The sequence below is a fragment of the Bos indicus x Bos taurus genome, chromosome 23 (assembly GCF_003369695.1).
Source record: "Bos indicus x Bos taurus breed Angus x Brahman F1 hybrid chromosome 23, Bos_hybrid_MaternalHap_v2.0, whole genome shotgun sequence".
NCBI classification, from domain to species: Eukaryota; Metazoa; Chordata; class Mammalia; order Artiodactyla; family Bovidae; genus Bos; species Bos indicus x Bos taurus.
Window position 1 is genome coordinate 11497102 of NC_040098.1, and position 13513 is coordinate 11510614.

At 40.3% G+C, this 13513-nt stretch overlaps 1 protein-coding gene across 4 annotated transcripts in view; it reads right to left on the minus strand.

The window, feature by feature from the left end:
• Positions 1-12219, minus strand: part of STK38 (serine/threonine kinase 38) — a 41610-nt gene extending 29391 nt beyond the window's left edge. Inside the window, exons 1-2 of one of the 4 annotated variants that reach the window (XM_027523954.1) lie at positions 11893-12219; positions 7298-7430 (exon numbers count right to left, since the gene is read on the minus strand). In XM_027523954.1, coding sequence (XP_027379755.1) covers positions 7298-7428 — 131 coding nt within the window. In that variant the 5' untranslated portion in view covers positions 7429-7430; positions 11893-12219. Of the gene's footprint in view, positions 1-7297; positions 7434-8956; positions 11490-11892 lie in introns of those variants that run through there. The other 3 variants (XM_027523955.1, XM_027523956.1, XM_027523953.1) reach the window with 3 other exon arrangements.
• Positions 12220-13513: the final 1294 nt, after the last annotated feature.

The window sequence follows — 13513 nt, forward strand, 5'->3', positions numbered from 1 at the left end:
AAGGCAAAAGACAGATTAAAAAAATATGAAATTTGCATTATTGGATGTATTCAGTTTGCCACCTATAAGGAGCTTCAATAAGCATTCTGCCACACTAGACTTAGGGAATTTAATTGTTTAAACCAATATGTAGGATTACTGTAGTGTTTCTATGAAATAACCCAATGTTCTCATATTCTACTTTTACACAGGAGACAATTTCCAAATGATTTTCATTTTTCCTTCTGCTTTTATCTTCTGCAGTAAACCCTTTGTTCAAATATAACCAATGTTGGACTTCCCTGGTGGTCCAGTGGTTAAGAATCCACCTGCCAATGCAGGGGACATAGGTTCCATCCCTGGTCTGGGAAGATCCCACATGCGGAGGAGCAACTAAGCCCATGCACCACAACTACTGAGGCCACATGCCTAGCTCTGCAAGAGAAGCCACCACAATGAGAAGCCCCACACTTGCCGCAACTAGAGAAAGCCCATATGCAGCACTGGAGACCCAGCGCAGCCATAAATAAATAAAAAGTTGCAAATATAACCCAGTGCTCTACTACAGAATGGCACAGAAGTTGCATATAAATGGGAGGAAAAACTAGAGATTTTAAAGACAACAAGACATATACAAACAAATATTTGTATTACAACCTGATCTCTTTTATTAGCCCCCAAATTTACCAGCCCAATACTTATTATTTCAAACTGCTCATCATATGTTGGAGAAGGCAATGGCAACCTACTCCAGTACTGTTGCCTGGAAAATCCCATGGACGGAGGAGCCTGGTGGGCTGCAGTCCATGGGGTCACTAAGAGTTGGGCACGACTGAGTGACTTCAATTTCACTTTTCACTTTCATGCACTGGAGAAGGAAATGGCAACCCACTCCAGTGTTCTTGCCTGGAGAATCCCAAGGATGGCAGAGCCTGGTGGGAGGCTATCTATGGGGTCGCACAGAGTCGGACACGACTGAAGCGACTTAGCAGCAGCAGTAGCAGCATCACGTTAGCCACATATTCATAATTAAATGTTTCTTAACCATCATTTGTCTCATATCATTAAAACTCTGCTTATTTGTCAAGGTTCTGTGATGTTGCCCCCATAACATCAAAACTCTTGAAAATCTCTGACAGTTCCAATTTGAGTTTACTTACTATTGTAGTAGCTCCTGCCAATCACTGTATTTAATTTTTCAAATTTTCATAGTTTTTAAAGGTTACAATCCATTTACAAATATCACAAAATACTGGCTATATTTCCTATGTTGTACAATCCATCCTTGTAGCCTTTCTTACATCCAATAGTTTGTACCTCCCACTCCACTACCCCTTTATGACCCCTCCCCTTTACTGGTAACCACTAGTTTGTTCTCTATATCTGTGACTCTGCTTCTTTCTTTGTTATATTTACTGGTTTGTGGTATGTTTTAAATTCTACACACAAATGATATCACACAGTATTTGTCTTTCTCTGTCTGACTTACTTCATTTAGCGATAATGCCCTGGATGTCCATTCACGTTGCTGAAATGGTAAAAATTTCATTCTTTTTTATGGCTTAGTGATATTCCATTTTGTGTGTGTGTGTGCACACACATTACAAATCTTCTTTACGCAATCCTCTATTGATGGACATTTAGGCTGCTTCCATATCTTGTCAACTGTAAATAATGCTACTATGAACACTGGGGTACACAGCTTCCTGAACTAGTGATTCTGGTTTTTTCTAATATATACCCAGGAATAGAATTGCTGGATCATATGGTAACTCTATTTTTAGTTTCTTGAGAAACCTCCATACTGTTTTCCTCAGTAGCTGCATCAATTTACATTCACACTGACCATGCAGGAGGGTTCTCTTTTCTCTACATCCTTGCCAACAATTGTTATGTTCTTTTTGGTGACAGCCACTCTGATAGGTGTGAGGTGATATTGTGGCTTTGAATTGCATTCCCCTGATGATTAGTGAGGCTGAGCGTCTTTTCATGTGGCTGCTGGCCATCTGTGTTTCCTCTATGGGAAAATGTCTATTCAGCTCTTCTGCCCAGTTTTCAATCGCATTGTTTGATTTTCCGATGTTGAGTTATATGAGCTATTTATATACTGCTTTTTTTAAAATTTTCTTGGAGTGATAAAACCCAAAATAAAACAGTCCTACCAAACTGTATCAACAAACTTAAGACCAAATATCAACTCATGTCCAAAAACGAGGACACTAAGGAAATGTAAAAACCAGAATAAGGTATCACCTCACACTGTTCAAAATGGCCCTCATCAAAAAGTCTACAAACAATAAATGCTGGAGAGGCTACGGAGAAAAGGGAACCCTCCTACACTGTTGGTAGGAATGTAAACTGGTACAACCATTATGGAGAAAAGTATGGAGCTTCCTTAAAAAACTAAACACAGAACTACCATATTACCCAGCAATCTCACTCCTGGGCTTGTACCTGGAGAAAATCGTAATTCAAAAAGATCCATGCACCCCAATGTTCACTGAAGCGGTATTTACAATAGCCAAGACATGGAAGCAACCTAAATCTCCATCAACAGAGAAACAAATAAAAAAGATGTGATACATACATGCAATGGAATATGACTCAGACATAAAAAAGCTGAAAACAATGCCATTTGTAGCAACATGGATGGACCTGGAGATTATCATTCTAAGTGATGTAAATCAGTTAGAGAAAGGCAAATCATATGGTATCACTTATATGTGGAATCTGTTTCCCTTGTGGCTCAGCTGGTAAAGAATCTGTGGGCAATGTGGGAGACCTGGGTTCGATCCCTGGGTTGGGAAGATCCCTCGGAGAAGGGAAAGGCTACCCGCTCCAGTATTCTAGCCTGGAGAATTCCATGGACTGTATATAGTCCATGGGGTCACAAAGAGTCAGACACAACTGACTGACTTTCACATGTGGAATCTAATTAAAAAATGATACAAATGAACTTATTTACAAAAACAGAAATAGACTCACAGATCTTGAAATCAAACTTACAGTTACCAAAGGGGAAACATGGAAAGAAGTGATAAATTAGGAGACTGGGATTAACATATACACACTACTGTAAATAAAACAGGTAACAAGTACCAACTGACTATTATCAAATAAAATAAGTAACTTAATCAGAACTCATAAACATTTCTTTGTAACTGTAACACCAGAAGCTCTGATTTCAACAGAGCAGTTGTATTTGAAAATAACCATCCCCAACAGGTTTTACATGCCTAGAGCATACAAATTTATTTTTGAATGCCCCATGATCCTAACAAAGAGCACTGTACAGGCTCTTATTTGTCCCAGTGAACAAAGCTAGCCACCACCCGTATAAAGTATCTTGCTATTCTGCATACAGAGCTGCATATTTAAAATCAAATCATATATCCCATGTAAATTATGATTTCTACCCTCCTGAAGAAAATGATTGCAAAAATCCTTATCCATACCTTAGCACACCGAATCCAGCAATATATAAAGAGAATAATGCATTTTGACTAAGAGGGTTTTACCCTAAGAATGGAAGGTGAGTCTAACATTCAAAACCCAGTCCATGTAATTCACTATAGTGGAAGAATAAAGAAAACACAAGGCGATCATCTCAAAGATGCAGAAAAAGCATTTGACAAAATTCAACACCCACTCATGATAAAAATTCTCAAACAGGAACATAAGGAAACTTTCCCAATCAATGAAGAGCATCTTTGAAAAACCTACCTTAACATCATAACTAACAGAGAAACAGTGCTTTCCCCTGTAAACGGGAACAAAAGGTGTCTACTCCCATCACTTACATTCCACACTGCACCCGAAATCCTAGTCAATGTGAAAAGGTAAAAAGAAAGAAAATGTGTACAGACTGGAAAGGAAGATGTAGAACTCTATCTGGGTATGATTCTTTACAAAGAAAATTCTAAGGAATCTACAAAAAGGCTACTATGAAAGTAAATTAGCAAGTTGTAAGGTTTAAGGTCAATATGCAAAATTCAGTTATAGTTCTATATGCTAGCAACAAAAAAGTGGAAAATGAACTTTCAAATACCCACTTACAATAGCATAAAAAAAATCCAAAAATATTACTAATAGACAAACAAAAGACATGAAATGCCTCCACCCTAAAACTACAAACTATTGCTAAGAAATATTAAAAACCGAACAAAAATAGATTGATACGCATCAAAAAGTCAATATTGTAAAGATGTCAACCCTCCCTCAAACTGATCCACAGACTCAATACAACTACAACCATAATTCCACCAGGCTTTTCTGCAGAAACTGATAAGCTGATTTTAAAATGTATATGTAAATTCAAAAAACCAAGAATATCCAAAGTAACCTTGAAAAAGACAAGAACCACCACCAAGTTGAAGGCTTATACTGACTTCAAAACTTACTACAAAGCTCTGATAATCAAGACAATCTGATACTGGCATACAGACAGATAGATAAATGAAATAGAACAAAGAGCCCAGACAGATTCACAATTATATGGCATTTGATTTTCAAAAGTGCCAAAGCAATTTAATGGGGAAAAGAAAGTTTGCAATAAAGAGTACTAAAATAACTGGATATCCATATGGAAAATAAATTTCAAACCCCATCTCATACCCCACACACTTATCAATTCAAGATTGATCACATAAATATAAAAACTAAGCCTATAAAACTTCCAGAAGAAAACATAATAGAATTATCTTCATGACTGAGGAGTAGGCAAAGGTTTCTTACAGGTCACAGGATGCAATAACCACAAAAGAAAAAAAAAAAAGCCAAATTAGATGAACAGGAAAGCCACGGACTGGTAGAAACTTTGCAAAACACATCTACAGCAAAGGATCACTATCTAAGATGTATAAAGAAATTCTAAAACTCAATAGTTAAAAAATTTGAACAAAAAAAAAAATTGAACAAACACTTCACAAAGGAAAATATGGCCAAAAGGCATATAAATAAAAATGTTGAACATCATTTAATCATTAGGGAAATGCAAATTAAAAAAACAATCAAATAACACTGAGCATCCACAAAAGCAGCTAGTTAAAAGACTGACAATACCAATGTTTAAAAAATATATATATAAAGCAACTACAACTCTCATACATCATTGGAAATATTTTAGAAAAATGTCTAGCAACTTCTCATAAAACTAAACACATATTTATGTATATTTATGAGCCAAGAGCCAGCTATTTCATTTCTAAATATTTACCTAAGAACTGAAAACAAATGTTCACAAAAAGATCTATACATAAATGTTCAGAGCAACTTACTCAGAACAGCCAAAAACTTTAAAAAGCCTAATTTTTTATCAATAAAAGAACATACAAACTATGGTATAATCAGAAAACAGAATGGTATTCAGGAATATAAAGGAACAAACTATGGACACAATAGCAAAATGGATGAACTTTTAAAACATTAGGCTGAGTGCAAGATGCTTTATTCAAATGAATCCATTTACATGTTCCATTTGTATGGAACAGACAATATTAATCTATGGTAGAAACAAAACCACAACAGCAGTGGCCAGGGGTTGAAGAAGAATCTCCAGGAAAGACCCTTCGGGGGTAATGGTAACAGTCTGTCTTGAGAAAGGTTTAAGTTGCTGCTAAGTCGCTTTAGTCGTGTCCAACTCTGTGTGACCCCATAGACAGCAGCCCACCAGGCTCCCCCGTCCCTGGGATTCTCCAGGCAAGAACACTGGAGTAGGTTGCCATTTCCTTCTCCAATTCATGAAAGTGAAAGTGAAGTCGCTCAGTCGTGTCTGACTCTCCGAGACCCCATGGACTGCAGCCCACCAGGCTCCTCCGTCCATGGGATTTTCCAGGCAAGAGTACTGAGTGGGGGGTGCCATTGCCTTCTCCGAAGATTTAAGTTACACAGGTATATATTTTTGTCAAAATTCATCAAAATGTACCCTTAAGGTGGTACATTTCATTGTATGCAAACTTTAAACTCCCTTAAGAAATATATATATCAAACTCATTATACAAGCAGAAATATTCAGAGATAAAACATACAGACATCCGCAACATACTTTGAAGTACAAGCAAAAAGATTAAGATGAATTAATGAATGTATTAAGGGATAGACAGATCAATATGTGATAAATGATAAATGTAGAATCTATATGATGTCTGTATGGGTATTTATTGAAAACAATTCTTTCAACTTTTCTGTGCTTCTGAATATTTTCTTAATAAAATAATGGAAAAAAATTTTAAATGAGTTACTTCATGGATAGTACACACTAGATCAGTAACAATACCTGCCACTCTAATAGGGAAGACCCTTTGCTGCTGCTGCTGCTAAGTCGAGGCAGTCGTGTCCGACTCTGTGCGACCCCATAGACGGCAGCCCACCAGGCTCCCCTGTCCCTCGGATTCTCCAGGCAAGAACACTGGAGTGGGTTGCCATTTCGCCTTATAAGCTTAAATTATATGTAATGACCCATCTCTGGTAACCCTGCCTCTCAAGTAATGAGCATTAAGCTAAAAGGCCTTTGTTTAACTCACAGAACAATCATGACCAGGCCTACCTGTGAATGATTGCAGGGAGGAAGAAATTAAAACAACTCCTCTGGAGGCTGACTAGAACCAGGAAATGTCTGACTTTACTCCCTCTCCAGTTAGTGGAAGAAAAGCCTTAGGCAAGGTGGTTCTTTAGAGCTATGAGTCCACCATCTTCTCAGTTTTCTCACTTTCAGAATAAAGTCACTATTCCTTGCCCCAACAACTCATCTCTCAATTTACTGGTCTGTCAGTGCAGCGAGCAGCATGAGCTTCGACTCAGTAACGCTACTACTACCACCACTCACGTGATTACTAGGTGTGACGCACTTTGGTGGGTACTCATATGTGTTACATTCAATACCTACAGCAATGCTGAAAGGCAAGTAGTACTCTCCTCATTTTCCAGATAGGAGAACTGATGTGCAGAAAGACTAAAAATCTGTTCTAACCTCATACATCGACCAGATGGTAAAGGCAGGATTCTAAACCCAGATCTGGCTCCATAATGCTGCTCTTTCCATTATATCACAGTGCCTTAACGATGAACTGCAAGGTTTTGGTCCAATTAACTTCTTATAGTACCATGGAATTTTACGTTCTTGACCAGTAAACAGAAATAGAAATAAGTGGGTTATTAGCAAGGACCTTGGAAATCAACGACACTGTCACTCCACTGTAATGGAACTGGTTAGAACATGGTTGCTGCTACTCTTGTCTTCTTTCAATCATATTACAAATGTGATTCATGATACAAGAGAAGGATCCCAAAACCATGACTCGATTTTCTCAAAATTCTTTACCTCATTTCTCGTTCTTCATGTTGAGCAATAAGGTTGCTATAAAAATTCTCCAGTGTCACTTTGGTCATCGTCACCCTTTCCTTTGTGTGACTACTCATGGACGAGCAAGGTGTTGAGCCTGTCATTGCCATGGCTGCTAGAAACAATGAAAAAAAAGAGGTATTAGTTTTGGAGATGGAATCCACCAGTTCTGTACTCTCCTACCCTACTAGTAGGAATGTAAATTGACCTAAGTTTTCTGGAATACAAACAGTATAAAACAAAACCCAGACAAACAGAATACTTGGTGAAAACAAGTATACATTAAAGTTTTTTGACACAGAACTACCATGCCTAGGTATAAGGCCTAGAGAAACTATCACACAGGTTCCTTTTTTATTTTTCTTGTGCCAATGGAACCCGTGCTCCCTGCAGTGGAAGCGCAGAGACGAAACCACCAGACTGCCAGGGACTTCCCCACTCCACACAGGCTCTTAAGGGAACATGAACAAGATGTGTACTATAGAAGATGGTCCTTATGCCATCAACTGTGTTAGGAGAAACTAGAAGCAATTCAGTAAGCAAATCAACAAGTAAAATGCTGTGGAAACATACAAAGAAATTACCATATAGCAAAAGCGACATGAATATATCCTTAAGGAAGAGCGTTGCATTTTTCAGAAAGAAGGGAACAAGACCACAATACCAGACACATATATTAAGAACATGTAACACAGACAGTACCACTCTTTGCCATCTAGGAATCTACCTCGAAGGAATCAAAGACCCACAAGGATTCACACACAAGGGGATTCAATGCAACATTGTAATGACAAAGAAAAACTACAAGTAACTTGAATAACCAAGAACAGAACTGATTAAATCATGGGAAAGTCCTACAATGAAATAACATGCAGACAATTAAAATATCTTTAAATGTTTGTCAGGCAAGCCTTTAAAGAATAAGACAAAAAACATTTTTCAGGAAAAATATTTCCAATCTAATTGAAAATAATGTTATAAAACAGAACATATACCATTTCACTTTTATGTGTTTACTGTATATGCACAGAATTATTAGAAACATATATAAAAATGTTACCAGTGGGGAAAAATATTATTAGTGGTCTAACTCTAGGCAGTGAGAATACAACAGATCATCTTCTTGTTTGTGTTTTTCCACATTTTCTTCAATGAGTGTGTACTAAGTTACCAAGAACTTTTAAATTTAAAATTTCTATAATTTAAAAAAAAATCTATGACTAAAATCTTCACCTATAGGTATAAATGTACTGTGACATGGCTTATGGTATTCGACAGATGTCTGCTATCTATTTGAGTTGACAAGTTAAAACAAAGACCTATGATGGAAACAATACTACAAAAGAAAAAAACCTGAGTCATAACTTTAGTGATGAAAGATACCTTAAAAACAAGAGGCCCGAACTTCCTAGTTTTACATATTTGAAAACTGATACCAATGAGGTTTAAATAGCTTTGTTGTTACTTAGTCACTCAGTTGTGTCCGCCTCTTTGTGACCCCCATGGACTGCAGCATGCCAGGCTTCCCTGCCTTCACCATCTCCCAGAGTTTGCTCAAACTCATGTCCATTGAATCGAGGATGCCATCCAACCATCTTATCTTCTGTTGACCCTTCCTCCGCCTGCCCTCAATCTTACCCAGCATCAAGGTCTTTTCCAATGACTCAGCTCTTCACACCAGGTAGCCAAAGTATGGGAGCTTCAGCATCAGTCCTTCCAATGAATATTCAGGGTTGATTTCCTTTAGGATTGACTGGTTTGATCTCCTTGCAGTCCAAGGGATTCTCAAGAGTCTCCTCCATCCAGCACCACAATTCAAAAGCATCAATTCTTTGGCATTCAGCCTTCCTTATGGTTCAACTCTCACATTAGTACATGACTACTAGAAAAACCCTAGCTTTGCTATATAGGCCTTTGTTTGGCAAAGTGGTATCTCTGCTTTTTAATACACTGTCTAGGTTTGTCATAGCTTTCCTTCCAAGGAGCAAGCATCTTTTAATTACAAAAGTTTTCTTAAGGTTCTCCTCTTGATAATTAGCAGCTTTTAAAATTGTTTCAGAGATTAAATGTAGCCTTTTAAGAAATGTGTAAACACATTATTACTAAGAAAAAAGACTTAACATTAAGCAATTTTACAAAAAGATACTGGGGGGGGAAATCACATAAAGAATAATTTTTTCAGAGAAGAGATTCAAAATCAAGGCTCTACTTCAGTCATTCACGATGTGCTAAAATGATCAGTAATCACAAATTCAAGACACTGAACTCGTCTCAATCTTACTATAAAATGTTATTTTTTATGGGGAAGTTTCTGCTAACATCAAAGCAAACTCAAATGTTTTTAGGATATCAGAATTCTTTTTAAACCTCTGTCTGGTTTATGAAGCTTGGGTGTGGTTCCTTATTTGTCAGCCTGTACCCCCTCCACCCACAATGAAAACCACATGCTCTCTAAGTTTGGTGAGGAAATTTTAAAACCAGATTTAAAAACAAGTCTGAAGCAAGAGAGTGCTTAGTACTCCTCCCCTGTCTGAAAATTTCCGGAGAATGTTCTTGTCTGTCTCTATACATATACATACACATTTTAACAAATGAAATTATTTCCACATAAAAACACAACTAAAGAGTGTTTAAGCTAAGAAAACAATGCCTTCCATATAACAGGCAGTTAGTAAACATAAATTGAGCAAATTAATGATTTTCAGTTGTCAACAAAGTTAAAAGAACAAAATTACATTTATATTAATGGGTATATAAAAACTGGAGAACAAAATTTTGACCCATTTAAGTTGCTAGCATGTCTTCCTAAACTTTGTAGAAGATCAACAGGAGATTAAGTGCACTCAAAGTTACTCCTATAAAAGGCCAATAATGTTGTAACAGAATGGTTTTCAACCTTCATTCAGTCTCTAATGCAATGGCTAAGGTTACACTGTCCTTCCCTTCGGCCTTTCTTCAAACCCTCCCCCCCATCCTTTTCCTCTGCTCATAAATTCATAATTGATAATTCTAATAACCTTTCATCAAAAGTTACTATTGCCCTATAGCAATTTATAGGTTTTCTGGGTCAATCAAGTACTTTCCATAAGACGACTCTCCCTCAAGCTTTGACAACTCAAGCCTTCTTGTCCTGACCTATAGGCCACTGGAGGCCCTTGCCCTATTTCTTTCATTCTCCAGCTCAGAATTAAGAAATGATAGGTAAGCAAGGACTCTTAAAAGTTAAAAAAGAAATCTAACAGAAGAATGTGATCTTCACAAGTCGGGGCAAACATTAAAAGAAGATCAAATGAAAACTATCATTGTATCTAGAGAGTTATGCATGGTTAACTGACTGACTTTACAAAAGTACCCTGTGAACTCCATAAATATCCCCTTTCCTCACCAATTCTTTCTTTCTTTGTGACTGACAACCTAGTATCTTTCATTTGGACAATTCAACACTGGAGCTGAGACTATTCCTTAATAGTCACATATCTAATTTTTCCTCCTGGAACTCTAACTCACTGGAAAGCAAGCACCCTGTCTTATAATGCTTTTAATATTTTTCCCCATATCGGGTACAATGCTATGCACTTAGTTGAGTATCTTATAAAAGATTAGCTAGGAAAAATTGGTTTCTTATGCCCATTACTAGGAGCCGAAAATATGTATGTATGACGGGGGTGGGGTTAGGACATGGAATGGTTTTCTATACCAAGCGGAATAGAGTTGACCTCATCCCCTTAAGAGGAAGCTGCCATCTCTTGCCTGGGGGAGACTGGAGCCTGTTATTGTGGTGGCGGTTGTTTTACGCTTAGGGAAACCACATCCACTGCCTGGCTAATTCCAACTCGGAGCCAAAGTGCGCTGAAAGGGAGAAGAAAGGCAGTGGTCTCCACTCCAGTCTTCCCCTGTACACTTCAAAAAGAACAAGATTATCTTTGGGTCTGTTCGTCTAGTGGGAGCTCTGGGTCACTCTACCTGCCATTCTGCACACTTGAAGTCTTTTTGCACAGACTCTGCCCCAAGTCCTTACTTTCCTTCTCCACTCTCTTCTTTAAAGACGGCTTCACTACATTTTCCTGTGGTTTTCAGTTGGATTATCTGAAGCCCGGTACCCTAAGATTAACCATAGGGAAGGGGGCAGACGCAAAGGTAACCGCCGCCCCCCAAGGTGGGGGAGGGGGGTGGTTTTCGACAACCGCCTCAGACAACACCCCTCAGATTCTTAAGACTCCAGAAAAAAAGAAAAGGACGTGAAAATTGGTAACGACCGACAGACATCCTGGAGGGGACTGAGCGGTGGCAGCGAGGAGACAAAGCAAGCGACATGGAAAGAAGAGAGCCTGGCACCCCGCCCCAACAGCACTCGAAGACAGAAAGGACGGGGTGCGGAGCCTGGGAAACCATGTGGAGGACCGGCCAGGAGCCTCTGGAAGCCGGGAGGAAAAGCACTGACAGCAGGGGCCGAAAGGGCAGGGCTGGAAAGAAGACGCCGGCGGGAAAGGGAAAACCCCAAAAAAGAGTCAGGGAAAGAGGAGAGAAAGGAAAAGGCCGGGATGGACGGAAGACAACGGCAGCAAGACACTCACCGGAGCCCCGGGCTGAGGGGAGAGGCAGGGCTGGGGGCGGCGAACAGCCGCAGACGCCAGCCGGGCCAGCGGTCTCGAAGTGAGGCAAGGCGAAACCCCCGCAGCAGCTGCCAGCCGACCGGAGGAGGGGTGGGGACGCGTTAGGGACTCTGAAGTAGGGGGCCGCGGGGCGGTTGCGGGTGTGAAGACGACAGGAAGAGCCCCAACTGCCGGAAAAGACGGCAAGCGCAGGGGCCGAGGCTGCCCAGGCTCCCACCGCGGAGACAGGCTGGCGCGCCTACCAGGGTGACAGACTGCGCAAGCGTGACTTCCCGGAGCCGCGGCGCGAGTTCCGGGTCTGCGCATGCGCCCCCCTCCCCGCCCCGCCCCTCCTCGCCTCCTTCGGGCAGGAGAGGCCGAGTTGAGCGAAGAAGCCTGAGGGGTGGGTCCTTTTCGGGGTGGGCGGGACCGGGCTAGGCTTGCCGTGAGAGTCCTTTTGTTTTTTTTGTTTTTCATTTTGAAATAATTATAAACTCTCCCCCAAAGTGACAGAATTAGTACAAAAAGGTCCCTCTTACCCATCACCCATCCAGCTTCTCTCAACACCTTACATAACTACACTGCGTTATCAAAACCAGGAAATTAATATCGGCGGAGTACAGTGGACTCAGATCAGATCAGTCGCTCAGTCGTGTCCGACTCTTTGCGACCCCATGAATCGCAGCACGCCAGGCCTCCCTGTCCTGTCCTGTCCAATGGACTAGACCGAAGCAATTAACTAGATGACAAACCTCAGATTTAACCACTCAGGCTTGCACTCATTTTTGCGTGTGCGCGCGTACTCGCGCCCATCTGCGTAGTTCCATTAAGTTTTTTCACTTGTTGTAGTCATGGTCCCCAACCAACTCTTGATTTCCATCATAAATCGGTCCCCACCCACCCCACCCCCTAGCCCTCCCCACCCCCACCCCCACGCCCATCTACACTCCCTTAAAGTAAGGATTAGCATACTCTGCCTTGGATGGGGTGAGCTCTCATAGGTTTGGACATCTGATACCGGATACGGGGAGGGCACCCCAGTGTGCACAGAACCTGCTTTTCAAGGCTACCCAGCTGCGGAGTCTGTCCCATCCCTTGGGTTAGCGAGGACCCAAGACTTTTGGACGCCCACTGGTTCCTTGAGAATGGAGCGCAGTGCCCTTGAGCAGAAATTATCAGGCTCCTGGAAACAAAGATGACAATGCCCCTGCCTGCCTTCAACAGAGGCCATCTAGGCAGCGAAAGAAGCATGTGTGCAAGTCATTCATTACTGTTTTGTGGTATTATGTGCCCCCAGGCTCTTGTGTATCTGTGTAAGACCATAAGGCTTGGTTTTAATCCTTTAAGCTTGGGGTCCTTTGTTTACTTAATGGTCTTAAAAACATAGGCTTTCCTTGACTGCTTTCATCTTGCTAGACTTCAAAGCCCAGTTTCCTTTAGTCTCAGCACAAAAAAACCACTTTGCTTTTCATTCTCCCTGCCCAGAGGCCCTTCTTCCCCAGTGCCTTTTGTTAAAGTCTTCCCTATCCTTAACGACTTAGTTACAGTTCCAGACTTTTGCATAGCACTTTTCAGTTTATGAACCACATGCAAGAACTTAATC